The 15,410-nt window shown below is 46.2% G+C and overlaps 2 protein-coding genes across 2 annotated transcripts; one reads left to right on the forward strand and one right to left on the reverse strand.

Moving 5' to 3' along the window:
• The first annotated feature begins 320 nt into the window (after positions 1–320).
• Positions 321–4,552, forward strand: LOC149340274 (neprilysin-3-like). The gene is made up of 4 exons (XM_089551092.1): positions 321–468; positions 1,393–1,844; positions 2,696–2,845; positions 4,175–4,552. The coding sequence occupies exons 1-4, from the start codon at positions 321–323 to the stop codon at positions 4,550–4,552; spliced, it is 1,128 nt and encodes a 375-aa protein (XP_089407218.1).
• Positions 4,553–7,003: 2,451 nt separating this feature from the next.
• On the reverse strand, positions 7,004–14,466 carry LOC149340275 (uncharacterized). Its single transcript, XM_089549016.1, has 4 exons — positions 14,410–14,466; positions 12,800–12,958; positions 7,403–7,504; positions 7,004–7,066 (listed from the first exon to the last, which is right to left on the reverse strand). Exons 1-4 carry the CDS (start codon positions 14,428–14,430, stop codon positions 7,004–7,006), a joined length of 345 nt encoding a protein of 114 aa, XP_089405142.1. The 5' UTR covers positions 14,431–14,466.
• Positions 14,467–15,410: the final 944 nt, after the last annotated feature.

Here is a 15,410-nt window from a genome sequence, read left to right on the forward strand (position 1 = left end):
AAACGCAGTCACCTTTACACACTGAAAAAAAAAAAAAGGTCGGTATTGTTCCCGAGTAGTAATTCATCCTTATTGTCTTGTTTGATATTTTCCTTTAGTCTCCTTGTAAGCATTCTTTCATCCGTGCGCGAGGTCGACCTTAATGCATTAACTCCTGCATCTTATGTTGAAACTTTTTCCCAGATCAGTGGCACACTGAACTTCAACGGACCTCGCTTCTGGCTTACGGCGTCAACGATACAGCGCACGCTACGTCGGCTGGGCTTGCGCTCCTGAAACTGGTAACACTGCCAGAGCAACGGCCAAAAGCAAATCAGTTGATGACGTGGAGCCTCATTCGCCAACTTGTGGGCTTCGGCAGAAATTCGCTGCTGGCGGCGCACAGCGTCAGCGATTTGCAGGACCGCTGCATCCAGAAAGTATCTCAAGTCATGGGACCTGCTTTACAGGGACTGTTCCTGCTGAAAAGTAGGTCCTGAGCGCCTTCCAGCCAGTGGAAAAGGCGTCGTTCTTTTCAGAAAACTTTTCGTTAGTGTCGTTTCGAATCTTCGTGTTCTGAGAGGAACGGAGTGCGCCTCCAATATTCATGCCTAGGCACATCTATCAATGAAAAACTTGAAACGGTTCGTTGTTCCTTTGAAACGTTAAAATGCAGAGGTAGAAACTGAATGCCTGGTATAGGCAGCCGATTTTCGTCAGAAATGAGGTGCCAGCTAAAGGTGTGTTTACTGCGTATTACGGCTTATTTCCCAGCACTGAGGCCGTTTTCGTTATACTTGTTATTGGTATTTTCGTGAAGGGATACGATGCTGCACGAGTTAAAAACAAAGTTCCTAATTTCCTAATGAGCGTGGTATAAGACAAAATATGATTACGTACGAAAGAAGAAGCGTTGTCTTACGTATAAAAAGACGTTAGAATTTCACTCCTATATATTTCCTCGTTAACTGATCGTGGCATTTTTGTGGTTGCTGAACTGAGCGGTCGCGTATTAACGTGCACATCAATAAATAATACTGGGCTACACGAGAAGAACATCCGTATTCACGCAATTAGGAGCGAAGCACAGACATGCCGGAGTATACTGTCGCCACTATAATAGGCCGAGCTGGTTGAGCGAAACCGCGAAATAGAACCTCCGCGGGGAAGTCTAAATATTTATCTGCATTTGAAACAAAGTAGCACTCCGCCCTCGTATTTACCCTTATTGCTTCCCTACCAAATAGTGGGCGCATTGATCAGATTTCATCAAATGATTCCCCATTTATTTGAGTCCCGATCCCGTACAGTTAAGACTACGTATTTGCCTCGCTAATCTACACATTGTTATACGATGGATTCTGCATTAAATCGCTGTGGCTTCATTATAATATGCCGCTTTCTCAAACACAGCGTTCACGCCGCAAGTGAGAGCTCAAGTGGAAACTCTATCTCGGGTGCTGCTGAATGCAACGATCGAACATGTCAAACAGAAACAGTCCAGCTTTTCATCACGACTTCCCGATGAGGCCACACGGCTAGAAGCGCTACGACGACTTGCTGCGGCGGACGTGGTCGTCGGATTCCCCGCCCACATCCGAACGGAGTCAGACTTGGAGGAGATATATGGAGACTTCCCAGAAGCAAACGGGGTCTTCTGGGAAACCTGGATACTCTCCGCGAGCATAGCGCAGAAGCGTATTCTGAAGAGGGTCGCCACCACGGACGTGCACTTTCCGGCTGCGAGTGCGGTGGCCGCCTACACGCCCTCCCTCAACAAGCTCGTTGTTCCTGCTGGTGTTGCCAGGCCTCCTGTCTTCATGAAAAACGCTCCCCTGGTCTACCACTATGGAACCATGGGGATGGTATGCGCACGTGTGAAGGATAATTTGTTTTCTCTTATGAATTTGTGAGTCGTAGCAAGCTTTTGTGAATGGTTTAAACTATGCACATTGCTTGTGCATATGTAACGTCATAAGTAAGGTGTGAACAATGAATACGCTAGGCTTTATTTGTACTGTGAAGCCAAAATGTGTTTTTTGGTACCTCCGCTCTCATGTCTTACCGGGAAACAAAAGTTTGGGCAGAAGAGAGAGAGGGGGATACAGAAGATATTGAACTTTTTAAAAGTTCCCAAGTGAACGGATTTGCTTCTGTATCTTGTAGAACGGCTCGCATGCTATACTTAGTAATCCAGATCAGCAGTGAGTGAAAACTGTCACCAACGTCATACTTTAAGAGGTCGTGAGTGTTGCAGGTGTTACTGGTGCTCCGCTAGAGGGTCAGGAAAAAAATCCGGTGGCCTCGAATTTACTTAAAAGGATGTCACATTGGTTAAAGAAGCGTTCCGTGTTGTTACCGTGACACTATTGGTGATGCAGTTTAGATCGGTAATGAAAAATTTAGCCTGCTTATGTTTACAAGATAGAATTCCATTGTGACAACACAACCAGCAAAGTTCTGCAAAAAAAAAATTAAGCAATGTAGGATTACCACGTGACACCAGGCATGACGAGAAACAATGATCAGTATCACCTCAAATGTCTACCTCAAATGTCTACCTCAAAGTATCACCTCAAATGGTTTAGACGTAGTAATTACGTAACATCAGTGTACATGTTTTCCTTCTTCCGGCGGCTATCGCGCGAGATATTATAAGTGTTTTTGCGCACATCATGCTGCTAACTCGAACAAACCCTCTCTTCTTGAAACGTAGATTATTGCACGGGCAATCATGCGCGATGGGTGCTCTGCGGATTCGCCAGGACTGGAAGACACTGCCAGAGGCTCTGCAAACTGGAGGTCAGCCGTCGCGCTCTCATTCTACAACCGAGTGTCGAAGTGCACCAAATCTCACCCAGAACCGGTAAGTTTTGAATGATTAGAGGTGATCTCTATTGTTCATAACGTGCGCTTGTGGCAAACCGAAGTACAACACATCAGCTTATTTCTTATTGAATAAATATTTTAAAGTAAATATGTGTTCAGAATTGCACGCGTATTTGTTACGCAACCATCCATCCACTCAACTTAGTTATTGTCCCTTCGGACATGAAGCACATTGGTATAAGACGATACACATAAACATAAATATTGTTTTGCAGTTGATTTTCGACGCGTAGACCTAAGAGTCAAATACCCAGTATTTGACCAAAAGTTGGTTTCCGAAATTATTGTCCACAATAAGCGCTTTGTCAGCGCCGTCGCACCTCTGACTGCACACCCCATCAATAATGTAAGTCTTTCGACAAGCACGGCGCGATGCAGTGACACGGCAGCAGCAGAAGGAAAAAGAGAGGGCTAAATAAAATTTAAAGATGCAATGCGAAGCCGTTCATTGTAAAAGAGAAATGTACAACTACTGCCAACGAAGATTTGTCGGAACACATCGCGTGATAGCCCGCCAATTTCTTCGTATGCTGGGTTTAGTCACGAAAGTTTATTTAGCATTAAGAGAAATCAATACCGACTGTTGCGTAAATCAGAGAAAATCGAAAAAAATTATCTCGGCATAACCGCGCTTTTGTTCGGGTTCAGATTTCGCACAGAGGTTGGATTTGGTGGTCAGTTTTGTTTTATACTACATTTAGGTGGAGTACTTGCCTGATTCGGTCTGAATTATTTGGAAATCCCCATTGTCTGCGGTGACGGAAAACAAAAACCGAAAAGCTTCGCAGCACTGGTACCCGTGGCGCCATATCGCACTTACCGGAGAAACGAGCCCTCTACCGGGGAGGGCAGCGTGGGAGGACTTGGACTCGCATAGCCAAGTCACGGCCATGACCTTCTCTTGATCGATGTACGACCGCATTTTCGGTGATGTCTTGCGCTGCTTCGCAGCAGACAGCACCAAGCAAAGATGATTTGCTCACCAATTTAGCACAGCTTGGTTTCTCCGGTGGGTACGAGATGGCGCTACGGGTACCACTGCTGCGAGTCTCTAGGTTTGGTTCCCCGTCGCCGCAGGTGATGGGGATTTCCAAATAATTCTGACGGAATCAGGCAAGTACCCCACCTAAATGTGGTATAAAACAAAACTGACTGCCAAATGCAACCTCTGTGTGAAATTTGAGCCCGAACAAACGTGCGGTTAGGCCGAGAGAATTTTTTTCGATTTTCTCTGGTTTAAGCAACACGCGATATTTACAACAAAAGGGTAGAAACTTATGAGCCGCATTTTTTGTATTTTTTTCAGCCATTCAAAGACTATGCTTACAATGCTGAAGGCGTGCTCGGAGACCCTGAACTCATTGCCGCAGTAGCTGCGACGTCCGCGTCTTACGTAGCCTTCCGCAGGCGTCCCGTGTCCGCGAAGAAAGACTTCCTGACCGCTCTCCCTTACACGGCTGAGCAGCTGTTTTTTGTGGCGAACTGTGCTATGCGTTGTTGCGATCCCGAAAAGTTGGGATCCGATCCGACGTACGATGACGATTCCTACTGCGAGGACACTGCCTCGCTTGGCGATTCTGCATACCAGTGCAACACTGTTGTGAAGCGAATTCCAGAATTTGCCGACGCTTTCAACTGTCCTGTTGGTTCGAAGATGAACCCCCGAGATAAGTGTACGTCTTGAAAGCTAATTTTTACTGTGTCCGCAGACGAAAAGCTATTTAGAGACAAGCAAGGCGGCGTTTTTAAGTTAAATATTTTTTTTTGTATCTTACGTGCGCGCGTACTCTCTATTTGCATTGTCTGGCTGAGATTTGCTGTGAACATGTATTTGCTTGAGCATTAGAGTCTCTGAAGCATTGCTTGTGTCTAAGGAGTCTCAAAATTTTCTTGGAAATGAAGTGAATACTTTTTATATTAGGTTGTGCCTGGTTACTGAATAAAAATATTCTGGGAACTGTTCACTTCATAGTCGCTATATTGAACGTGTTTATACTGGTTATTTCGCCATTCAATCAATATATTCCATTCGATAAGAATTTTGACTTCCGCAATTTGAGACTTGTTTTTTCGAAGTTTGTAATCAAAAATATATTAATTTTTTACGGGATAAGATATGGGAATTTCGCTGGCGATGTGACCCTAGAATACATTTTCTAGCTGGAAGCATTTATTCCTCAAATGTTTTGTCGCCTGACCATTCGTAAGCCGGTAGCATGCGGTCGTGCTGCCCCAGCACCCGGGTATATCGAGCTTTTTTGACCGCAGCAGAGTTCGTACTTTCCAAAAACAGCGGACATGAACATGTGGAAGCAGTAGCTTTTCATAATCGCTGCTACTGGATTTTTCTTCACCGAACACGTGCACTGCGAACAATAGGCGAAATCCGAAATCCTCAGCGCCATTATTTGGCGCACAGAGAACTAGGCCCACTATGTCGGCTCGGTCTAATGATGAAACTACTGCCCTACGTTGCGTAAACAGCGCTGAGCTTCGTCTGAAATGTGAAATACACGGGCACTGTTGCGCCACGCAGTGCACTCAGCAACTTACTGCGATGTCCATGGGGAACAAGGTACGTTTCAGCCTCCGGTCTGCTACTTTTTTTTCTGTGCGCCAGTTTTAATGGCCGCCAACGGCAATGCGAAGTATAATGTGTGAGAGCGCCGACCTGCCTGCAGCTTCCGCTTTCTGCGCTGGCTTTTTACAAAGCTTTGCAGTTGATCTGTGTTCAGACTTTCATACGAAGAAAGCTCTCTCTTGTCTGTCCTCTGTGCTGTTCGGTAGCGCATAATCGGCCGGACGTAGACGTATTGACGCGTACTTAAACTACGAAATAGATAGGTAGTTTTCTTTAATTAAGCCGGTGAACGCCGATAATCTTGCATGATGTTCGGTCGCAAAGATTGAATGGTTGAAATAACTTTTTTTTTTTTTTTTAGATAGATAGAACTTTTATTCACGTCAATTGCCAGACAACATAAATCAGGCCTACCAAAGCCTCAAAGGGCTTGAGTGGCAGCGCCTGGCAGACAGCTAACATTGGCAAAACAAAGGAAAATAGAGACGTTGCAATGAACTTTGCAAAAAAAGAAAATGGTCACCAAACAGAATGAAACAAATATATAACTATTACAACTTATGTCCAACAAAGGAGGATTGGGTTACCCATCCGCTTAGACGACTGTTAAGAGCTCTTGGGTCCAGGCAGCTTTTTCAGCCAGTTGCATGACAGCGAGTTGAGTAGCTCCGTCAGAGCTGAGCATCAGAGTCTCCTAGGAGGCCTCTGTTCTTCCATCCTTGCCAGTAGTGCCCGTCATCGAGGCAAATAATTATAGCCGCTGGGGCCACTTTCATGTTGCTGACCATTCATGTCATTTAGAGACAGGTGACACACACACACACACACACACACACAAACACAAACACACACACACACACACACACACACACACACACACACACACACACACACACACACACACACACACACACACACACACACACACACACACACACACACACACCCTCTCACTCACTCACTCACTCACTCTTTCCTACGTTGGGCACGGAACCTGCTGTGCTAAAAGCGCACCAGCATGGTGCATTCAAAAACGGGCTTCAGTTTGGGTGTATTCCTTTGATAAATGAGCCTTATCTTAAATAGAGAATTCAGGCTTTGAGAAGCTCAAATTTTCGTTCAGAGAAGACTGGTGCACCAGCATGCACCTCACCACTTGGCAGGCAAGGGATACCCTGCTGCGCTTCGCGGACCCGGCCAAACAGGCCATCGCAACTAGCCGGGCTGCCGACGTCATGATCCGCAGGAACATGAACGTTTGAGTGCAGTGGAACCGTGCGCGGGCCCTGGGGTCTATGAGCCCCAAACTCCTCTGCTTACAATAAAGTTTCTATGATGATGATGCACAGTGACTTCCTTAAGATTTCAAAAGCGTGTTTACAACAGGTAAATAAATTTAGCAGCTGCTACTGTTGACTGTTAATCTTCACCCGGTGAGTCATAAACAACAGACGCGCGCGGTAGAAATTTCCAAAAATTAAAGCATTTTGTTTATTTGAGCTTTTAGTGCAGGCACTATCTTCTCGCAGTTCCCATGTCGCTCAAAGGAGGGCGTTAGAGCATTGTGACAAAAATCGCCAGGGCGGCCATCAGAACTCCCTGGATGACGCCAAGACCCTACAAAAAAAAACACGCAAAGCAAAGCGTCTCGAAGAAAGCACTAGCTGGTGTCCGGCTCGCTCACGTTCCTCGGAAAACTGTTAGAACAATAAGCACAATAGTGACCGTACCGGCCAATCGTTTCCCATTATAACACGCGTATATTTTTGCGAATTCAGTGAAGGCATTTCACCATTTCAGTACCAGCATTCGCTTAAAAGGCTGGCATGGAAGTGGCACAAAAACATGGTCTCATTTCCTGTGATCTAGAACACTGGGATGTATCGCGACATTAATTAAGCCGCGCGCTGAGTGCAGGTTCATCGTGATTTGGAGTGCAAAAATGATACCTACAGCTATAGCGGTGGTGATCATGTGGCTGCTGGAGAGATAGGAGAACGACATGAAGCTGGAGACGAGGTACATCAGTGCACCGCTGCCGTAGTACGTGATTAACTGCGAGAAAAGGGAGAGAGAGTCGTGATGAACGCTACCACGCGTGAACTTTTGCTGTTTATCGATTGTATCAGATCCCTTTTTCAGGAATCTTGTTTCAAATCCATTTTACTTGCTAAGGTCCCACTGAGTCACAGAAGAGACCAGTGATCCTGCTTTGTTGCGAAAAAAATATATATATATTTAATGCCACAGAACTCAAAACTTTATAGCACAATACCGATTTATAGCTTGATGTGCAACCGAGATTGGCAATAGAAGTCTTTTTAGGCCTTAGATTTGCAGCCAATGGGCAAGGTTATAAAAGAAAAAAAAATGTAAAGCCCATTTTTTTTTTCTTCAAGTCGTTAGCGCTTTTCCCCCGCTTTGCGAGTTTTGAAATCTAGCTACGCCTGGAAGAGGTAATTTTTTTAGATATTAGTAAAACACAGCTCGAACTCTAAGTAGAAAAACTAGTATACTGCTAGCTTTGAGGTCATTGTGACACCTCTATATGTCCGCTCCTGCTCCAATCCTCGTTTCCGCTTTTAGTTGCTTTGGTATCGCCGCTTTTCCGTTTGAGTCGAGGGATCATTTTTTGAAGGAACACCCAAAACAAGATCATGTATTTGTTGTCCTTGAGTTAAATGAACGCTATCAATTAACAAAAACTGATAAAAGAACCTTCAGTTAAATTTAGTCTATTGTTTCACTCATCGACACGTGAATATAACACGCTTCAGTGCCTAGGCGCTTCCTTCCTCAAGTTTCACAAAAGAACTCCAGAGTAAATCGTGAGAGGCGCAGTATATTTATAGTAGGGCGGTGATGTCAGGGAACACTATGACACAGAGTGTTTTGATCTATGTCCATTTACAGCACTCAATACAAACGTTGAGACCGCGAGATGCGAGGACATTTGCTTGGTATGTTGAGTTTGCTGGCACATGACAGCCATAGTTGAAGCACAAACGTCAGGGGATACACGCATTCGTTCGTTAAAGGGTTCTGTACAGTTGCAAACTACGAGGTGAATTTGTCCACTAACCAAAGCCTCATGTTTTCGAATCGTAGAAAGGAATGTCTTAGCGTTCTCTAGCTTGTGCTGTACCTTCAACTATAGTAAAGCAGCACCGAGAACAGCTGTGTTTTTCCTCATTCATTTTTGTATCCCTTCCGACTAATTAATCCTCTCAGCAAGTCTTCATACTAAGGAGCCGGTGACGTTATTGATAAAGTCTTCGTGTCAGCGAAGTTGAGTGTCATGTGAGACTACGTTCGAATCGCGCGGGTTCTTGGCAAAGAGTTTATCTTGTTGATTCCCTCGATGAAAAAGCCTGCGTTTACGTGACCCGATCGTGAATACTGGCGATCTACCAGACTCATCCAATGAAGCGCTCAGTCTGTTACACTTAATCGTAGCAATGTGCCCCGTATCATCTGATTACTCTTTTTTATTGTTACTGCATTAGCAATATAAAAACCTGTGCTAGCGGAAATGGCGACTGCTGTTTGTCACTAGCCGGTGGAAGGCTGCGAACGAACTTAGTATACTACTTATACAAACTTAGTATGCTACCACAGATATAACGCGTAGCATATTCTGGTGCAATACGGTAGTATCAGTTCACGGCATTTAAGAATTGCCTATCTATAGTTCTTTATTTGAAGTGCTTCTCTACATGCAAAGCTTTTGGATTTAGAATTTTTCTCTATGCTAATGTATCATTCTGCCGCTGCACCCTGTGTATCCAATGTGCTAGGCGGTCTGTACTGTGACGAGTTCATGTGTCGTCCTGCCATCCATTCGCTGTGTATTCCAAGCTCTGCCACTGCATTGTATTCATTGCAAATGTGTCGCCATTTCCACACTGGAATTGACCTTTATTGTTTACTGACTGCTCATTATGCTCTTACATAGTCGCGTTGCTTACCAATATGGTGCGTTCAGTTGTCTTTCAAATAAATACAGACATCTAACTACTAGATTTAAAGTTAATGCGTTACAGTTAGGCCACTGAAATTATCGTTGTCTATTGACAACAAAAAAAATGGTGTTAGCTACTCCCGTGGCCATAACGGATTGTTTCTCGCGTAGTGTTTTGTCGTCTTACTTCAGTGACAATACCTTGTGTCGCGCTTTTCGTCGCTGTGTCCCAGTGTTCTTGCGTTTGCGTTGAATCCAGACCCCGTATTCTATTTTCTTGTCGCTGCTTTATAGCACACTAACCAAAGTTTACGTTTTCTATTGTGCATCCCTACTAGTTAATTTTTCTTTTTATTGTCTTTCGTAATGTTTTCTTCAATTATTCCCCTGCGATTATGAAGAACCTGATATTCTTACTCGCAGTTCCCCACCAACGGCCCTGGTGACAAGAATGACCCGAAAGAAATACGTGCCCCTCCCACAAGTGCTCGACACTTCCGCGGGCATAGCCAACACCAGCATCCCTAACGGAATAAAACTGTTCGACGTTGAATTGCATTACATTGTATTTCATTGTATTGTTTTGTATTTATTGTATCGTATGGTATCGTATCACCATTTTATGTCCTGTTTCTCGTACCGCCCGCGCGTGCTATATTGAGTAGCTTCACCATGCAAGAATCTAGTATTAAAATTTGCTTAAAAGCCCTAGTCAGTGACCAATCATCCCCCTCTCATGCTTTCATTAATTTTTAAAGGGGTTATGTAAGGGTATATGTAAGGGGCTGCTAACTAATAAAGTTGCGGTATGCCTGGGATACGAGTATTACGTAAAAAAAGCTGCTTCACGAATATCCTCGAGTAATTGTGGGTTATTAAAACGTTTATTTGGGGCCTGCAGTAGAACGCGCGCTCGCGCGCGCGCGCTCCGGACGGGGCCTACGTCGTCCTCTGGGCGCCGGCCGCGCGGCCTGGGTCCCCGCTCGCCGTTGCCGGGTCGCTGGGTCCCTGCCGGGCCAGCCCCTCGATGACCTGCTGGACTGCCCAAAGTTGTTCCTCTTGTTTGTCGCTCCCTGCGGCTGCTTCCAGTCGCGGCGGGATCCTCCCAGACTTAGCTTCTTCCTGGTACTTGCTGCAATTCCACAGAATGTGTGCGAAGCCGGCCGTCTCCGTTTGGCAGACTCTGCATTTGTCTGTCGGGTGCGTCTCGGGATACATTCTGTGCAACAGCGACGGGCTGGGGAGTGAGCCCGTCTGTAACTGTCTGAATAAAACGGCTTGCTCTCGACTGAGCCCCGAGCAAGGGGGTGGAAGGGTTCTGCGAGCTAGGCAGAACGCCTTGGTTATTTCGTTGTATTCGGTCATTCGGTCCTTGGTGCTGAACCACAGCGGCCAGTCGACCGAGGCGCGGTCCGTTAGCGCGCGCGCATCGGCGTGTGCGTCTCGTTGTGGTTGGCGTTGCGGTCTGACGCCTCGCCCGCGTGCGCCGGGAACCACTTGATTCTCACTTGTTTGCTGCCATCGTCGTTCTTGGTTGCCTGCAGTATGCGCACCGCTTCCTTCGCTATCCTGCCTTTGGCGTAATTTCTCACCGCCTGCCTCGAGTCGCATAGCACCGTGTGGCAGTCGCGGTCGGCGATGGCCAGGGCGATGGCCACCTCCTCCGCTTGCTCTGCCCTGGGGCATCTCGTGCTGGCGGTCGTGCGAACGGTGCCGGTCGCGTCGACGACGACCGTCGTGAAGCCGTGTATCTTGGCGTACTCAGCCGCGTCAACGTAGCGTGCGTATGTGTCGGCCGCATGCTGGTCTATCAGCGCCTTGGCTCTCGCTGCTCTCCTCCCTTTATTATACTCCGGGTGCATGTTCTTCGGTACCGAGTCCACTCTGATGTTGCGCCTGATCTCATCGGGGACGGGGAGCTGCTTCTGTTCCCTGCCTTGAAATACAATTCCCAGGTTGTCCAGGAGTTTCCGGCCGGCCTTGGTCGTAGACAGTCTTTCGAGTTGTGCGGCGCGTTGGGCCTCCGCTCTCTCCTCTAGCGTGTTGTGCACCCCCAGCTGCAGGAGGTGTTTGGTGCTCGTTGTTTCGAACAGTCCCAGTGCCGTATGGTAGGCTCTGCGGATGAGTATATCTATCTTGTTTCTCTCGCTCTTCTTCCACTTGTGGTAGGCCGCCACGTACGCTACGTGACATATGACGAACGAGTGGATCAGTCTGATCAGGCTCTCTTCCCTCATTCCGCTTTTCTTGTTCGTGACTCGTTTGAGTAGTCTCGTGGCGTTCGCCGCTTTCGCAATGAGCCGGGTGACGGTCTCGCCGTTTCTGCCGTGCGTCTCGATCGTCATTCCCAACACTCTGATCTTGTTGACTCTTGGGATGGCGTTTCCCTCTCTGGTCTTGACTTTGATTGCCTCGAACTCTCTCGGGCTGCTCTTGTAAGAATTTTTTTTAGCCTTCTTGTTGAGTGTGATAACTCAGAAGCTTAGTACCTGCAATCAAATTTGAATTTCAGCGTTGTCGAGCCTCTGTCTCGTGATTTTGTTTCACGCTGAAAGATCGCTACTCCTCCGCCGGCCTCACCCACGTGGCCTCACAAACGGCTGCAAACGCAGGAGGGAATTCTCCGAGGGGCGGAGCTTCCTGATCCTCCGATGCAAAGCGGTTGTCTTGCCACAGCCATGGTGGCTGCTTGACGTCTGATAATCTAATAGCGATCTAATCTAACCTAATAGCCATCTCTTTACCGATATATGCAGGAGTGTGAAACAGAGGAAGGCACGAAAAGTTGTCGGAAATGGCTTGCCAAATTTTGCGCCGGCTTTGGGTTCTCTGCTTCGTGTTGGAGCAAGTTTTTTGGTTTTAGGTGTTCCTGACAAGACATTGTAGGGACTTAGCGAGTCTACGTACTCTCTTCGGAACTTGTCTCAGGGCTCCTTTAAGTGCTATTCCCTTTGATCGCACAGTACCTTGACCATCTTTCAATTACCTTGCATGCGGCTGCCATCTGATCTCTCTTATTTGGCTGAAATGTGCCAAGTTTGTTAGAAATAAATGTTGATTCTTTCAATAAATTCAGTTTTCTTTTTTGTTGGTGAAGGATTTGTTCATAATTGCGATATTGGTGATGGTGCATAAGAAAAAATCCCATATCAGGACAAATGCTTCCTTCCATAAGAGATGCACAGACGTAGGGTAGCCTCATTGATGACTTGTCAACACCTTCTTTACTGTTGATTCCGATTCACGTACTTTCTTACTACAGGGATGCAAATCAAGGATGCGCCCGGAATGGGAGGCACAACTATGTCTAATGCCATTTTTGCGTCTACAGAGCCAGTGAGAAAAGTCACAATGTAAGGTAGACCCCGTTCAAGAATTTTGTCACTTACAAACTTTGTGGTGGGATCCATGTCACCCACAATGCCATGCAGAACGATGAAGGAACCATTAAGCATATAGGTGAAGCTCAGGTAGTGCAGCATTTGGAAAGGTCCGTAGAAGTAGTAGTTTTTCATGTTCAGCATCAGGAGAATCACGAAGGATATCCCCTACGAATTGAGAAGAAAAAGCAAACTGTATTTGGATCCACGTTAGCGATAGAACAGGAAGCAATTCTTGACAACACGAAACAAAGTTAACAAGGGTTGATGAGGAAGTCTCTGTACGCTTAGCTACGATTCGACAAGATGGCCTGTCTTCGTCTAAACGTAGGCTAAGCAGACTGAGGTTCCCTCCTCAACCCCCAGGTTCACTTTTTTTCAAAGTGGACTCGGTTATTCGTGCAGTCTAATCTAGACATATTAGCTAAATCGTAAAGAGGGGAGTAATGACTAGCGTCGCATTCAAAAGCATGTTAAGCATACAGTTGAAGGGAAAAGAGGTGCTCGTTATGGCATGCATGACGGAAGCCACCAGCCACCGAAACCAAGGAGTACAGATTTCTTTTTGGTAGTTTTTTTAATCATTGGGAGAATAATAAAAGCAGAAGAAAGACAACCACTTGCCGCCGGTGCGATCGCAACCCATGTTTGTATTCCGTCATGCATGCCGTAAAAAATTGGCAGTGGCTTAGCTCTGCTATGCCAGGATATACGTAGCATGAGGTAGGGGCGAAGTGTCCACATCTCGGGGGACACCTGAACCAGAGGAAAGGCGCATGACTGCCCTCTTGGAACAGTGACACCTCAACCGAGCTCTAAGCTAAGTGGCGGTAGTGACAGGTGTGCGCTGCATGTGTTGGCATAGACAACGTTGTGCGAGAAACGCGGCGCTGAAGCCATAGGCCATCGGCGTTCATTGTGTTCATTGGCGTTGGCGTTGTCAACGTTTTACACTCCGATCATTTTAAGTAAAGGAAGGCGAGCGCGCGCGGTGAGGCACGCCAGCTGTGCGTAGTGACGTCACCTGCTCCTCGTGAATGCGCAGCACGGCTCTCCAGGAGCCACGCGAAACTGCTCAACCTCGACCAGTGTAGCTCACACGAAAAAAGCATCTCATTAGTTGTGACAAACTTGGGTGTGCGATAGCACGCTATCTTACGGATAAGAAATAGATGCAAGCAGTTATCAGTAGTGCAAAATGAATAAGAGCAACTGCTTTGTTACAAGTTTTTAGCTGCGGAGAACGCCCATTAAAATCTTTCATTGAGCGTTGCAGAGATGCAAGTTACACTGCTGAAACCCGCTTGGTGCAGGCAGCTAGACTTCTGGTGGATTAGCAGAAGGCTAAACATCGCCGCGCTGACCCAGTGGTTATGGCGCTGGATGCTGATCCGAAGAACGCGAGTGCGATCCCCGCCGCGGCGGTTGAGTTTCGATAAAGGTTAAATTTTAGATGCCCGTATAATGTGCGATGTCAGTGCACGTTAAAGAGCTCCTGGTGGTCGAAATTTTTACGGAGCCCTTTACTACGGCGTCCCTCGTAGCCTCAATCGCTCTAGGACGATAAACCCCCATTAACCATAATAGGAGTCCAACAATTGAAGAGGAAATGTACTCACAGTGGTAGTTGCGGCCGCCATACCTCTCCTTGTTCCAAAATATCCTCTTGATGCGGTTCCCTGGAATGCAAAGCATAATCAAGGACATCGCAAACAGAAGGTAAGAAGTCTAGTCATACTGTGATATAGTTTGCCAAACAAGCATTAGAAGTGCGTTTATACCCCCTACAGTACCAATAGCTAGTGAAAGTCTATACGTCATTATTTCCCAGGAACAAAACACACATCTCGAATATTTCACCGCTGTGATATCTGCAGCATTCTTTACATTAATATTCATAATGCGGCCCCAGTAAGTAACAAAGTAGTTATGAATGCCATGTCGCGTTCACATCAGTCAGGTGCGCATCCGATTAATAATTCGAAAAAACCTATATTACGCTTTCAACTCTCGTTATTTTGTGCATCCTGCGCTGCCCCGGCTTACGGTAATGCCAAAATTTTAAACAAGAAGGGAGAGACCGCATTGCCGCGAGCCCTCTTATATTGCAGCATGAAGTTAAATCGCAGATACGAAGGCATGTACATAGCGTGACGAAATAAATGTATTAACATTAGTCTAAGCTAACTACGCGGACAGGATGCGCGTAAACGCGAGTGATTTTTGCTGCTAGAGCCGCTAATTCTACTTGGGCACGCCATTAGGACGGTCATCAAATTTCTGGCGAATTGGCACACCGCGCAGCACTATTTTCCCAGCTTGTACGTGAAGCTGAACAGTTTTGTTCTACGAGTTTTAAGAAATATAAAATCTTGCCTTTCCCATAGCTGCGATGCAGGCGTTCCTGTCTTCTTTCACTTCGTTTTCCAACCAAAAAACACATCTTCTTCTTCTTCTTCTTCTCCTTCTTCCTATAAAGACATTACACATACCCACATGGGGAGATTGACCAAGCTGTAGTAACAAGGAAATTTTCATAGGCGATTACGACAAAATATCAGATCCAAGAGTGAATTTTGAAAAATGTATCGATGAAAAACGACAGCAGTATATTTAAACT

Source organism: Amblyomma mixtum, chromosome 6 (assembly GCF_055824585.1).
Source record: "Amblyomma mixtum isolate Tamu chromosome 6, ASM5582458v1, whole genome shotgun sequence".
NCBI classification, from domain to species: Eukaryota; Metazoa; Arthropoda; class Arachnida; order Ixodida; family Ixodidae; genus Amblyomma; species Amblyomma mixtum.

Coding starts and splice junctions, on each gene's coding strand:
- LOC149340274 (XM_089551092.1), top strand. CDS start 321: ATGACGTGGAGCCTCATTCGCCAACTTGTGGGCTTCGGCAGAAATTCG. Junction 469..1,392: donor GGGACTGTTCCTGCTGAAAA/GTAGGTCCTGAG, acceptor TCTCAAACACAG/CGTTCACGCCGCAAGTGAGA. Junction 2,846..4,174: donor CCAAATCTCACCCAGAACCG/GTAAGTTTTGAA, acceptor TATTTTTTTCAG/CCATTCAAAGACTATGCTTA.
- LOC149340275 (XM_089549016.1), bottom strand. CDS start 14,430: ATGGCGGCCGCAACTACCACT. Junction 7,505..12,799: donor TGGATCCCACCACAAAGTTT/GTAAGTGACAAA, acceptor CTTTTCTCGCAG/TTAATCACGTACTACGGCAG. Junction 7,067..7,402: donor TGATCACCACCGCTATAGCT/GTAGGTATCATT, acceptor TTTTTTTTGTAG/GGTCTTGGCGTCATCCAGGG.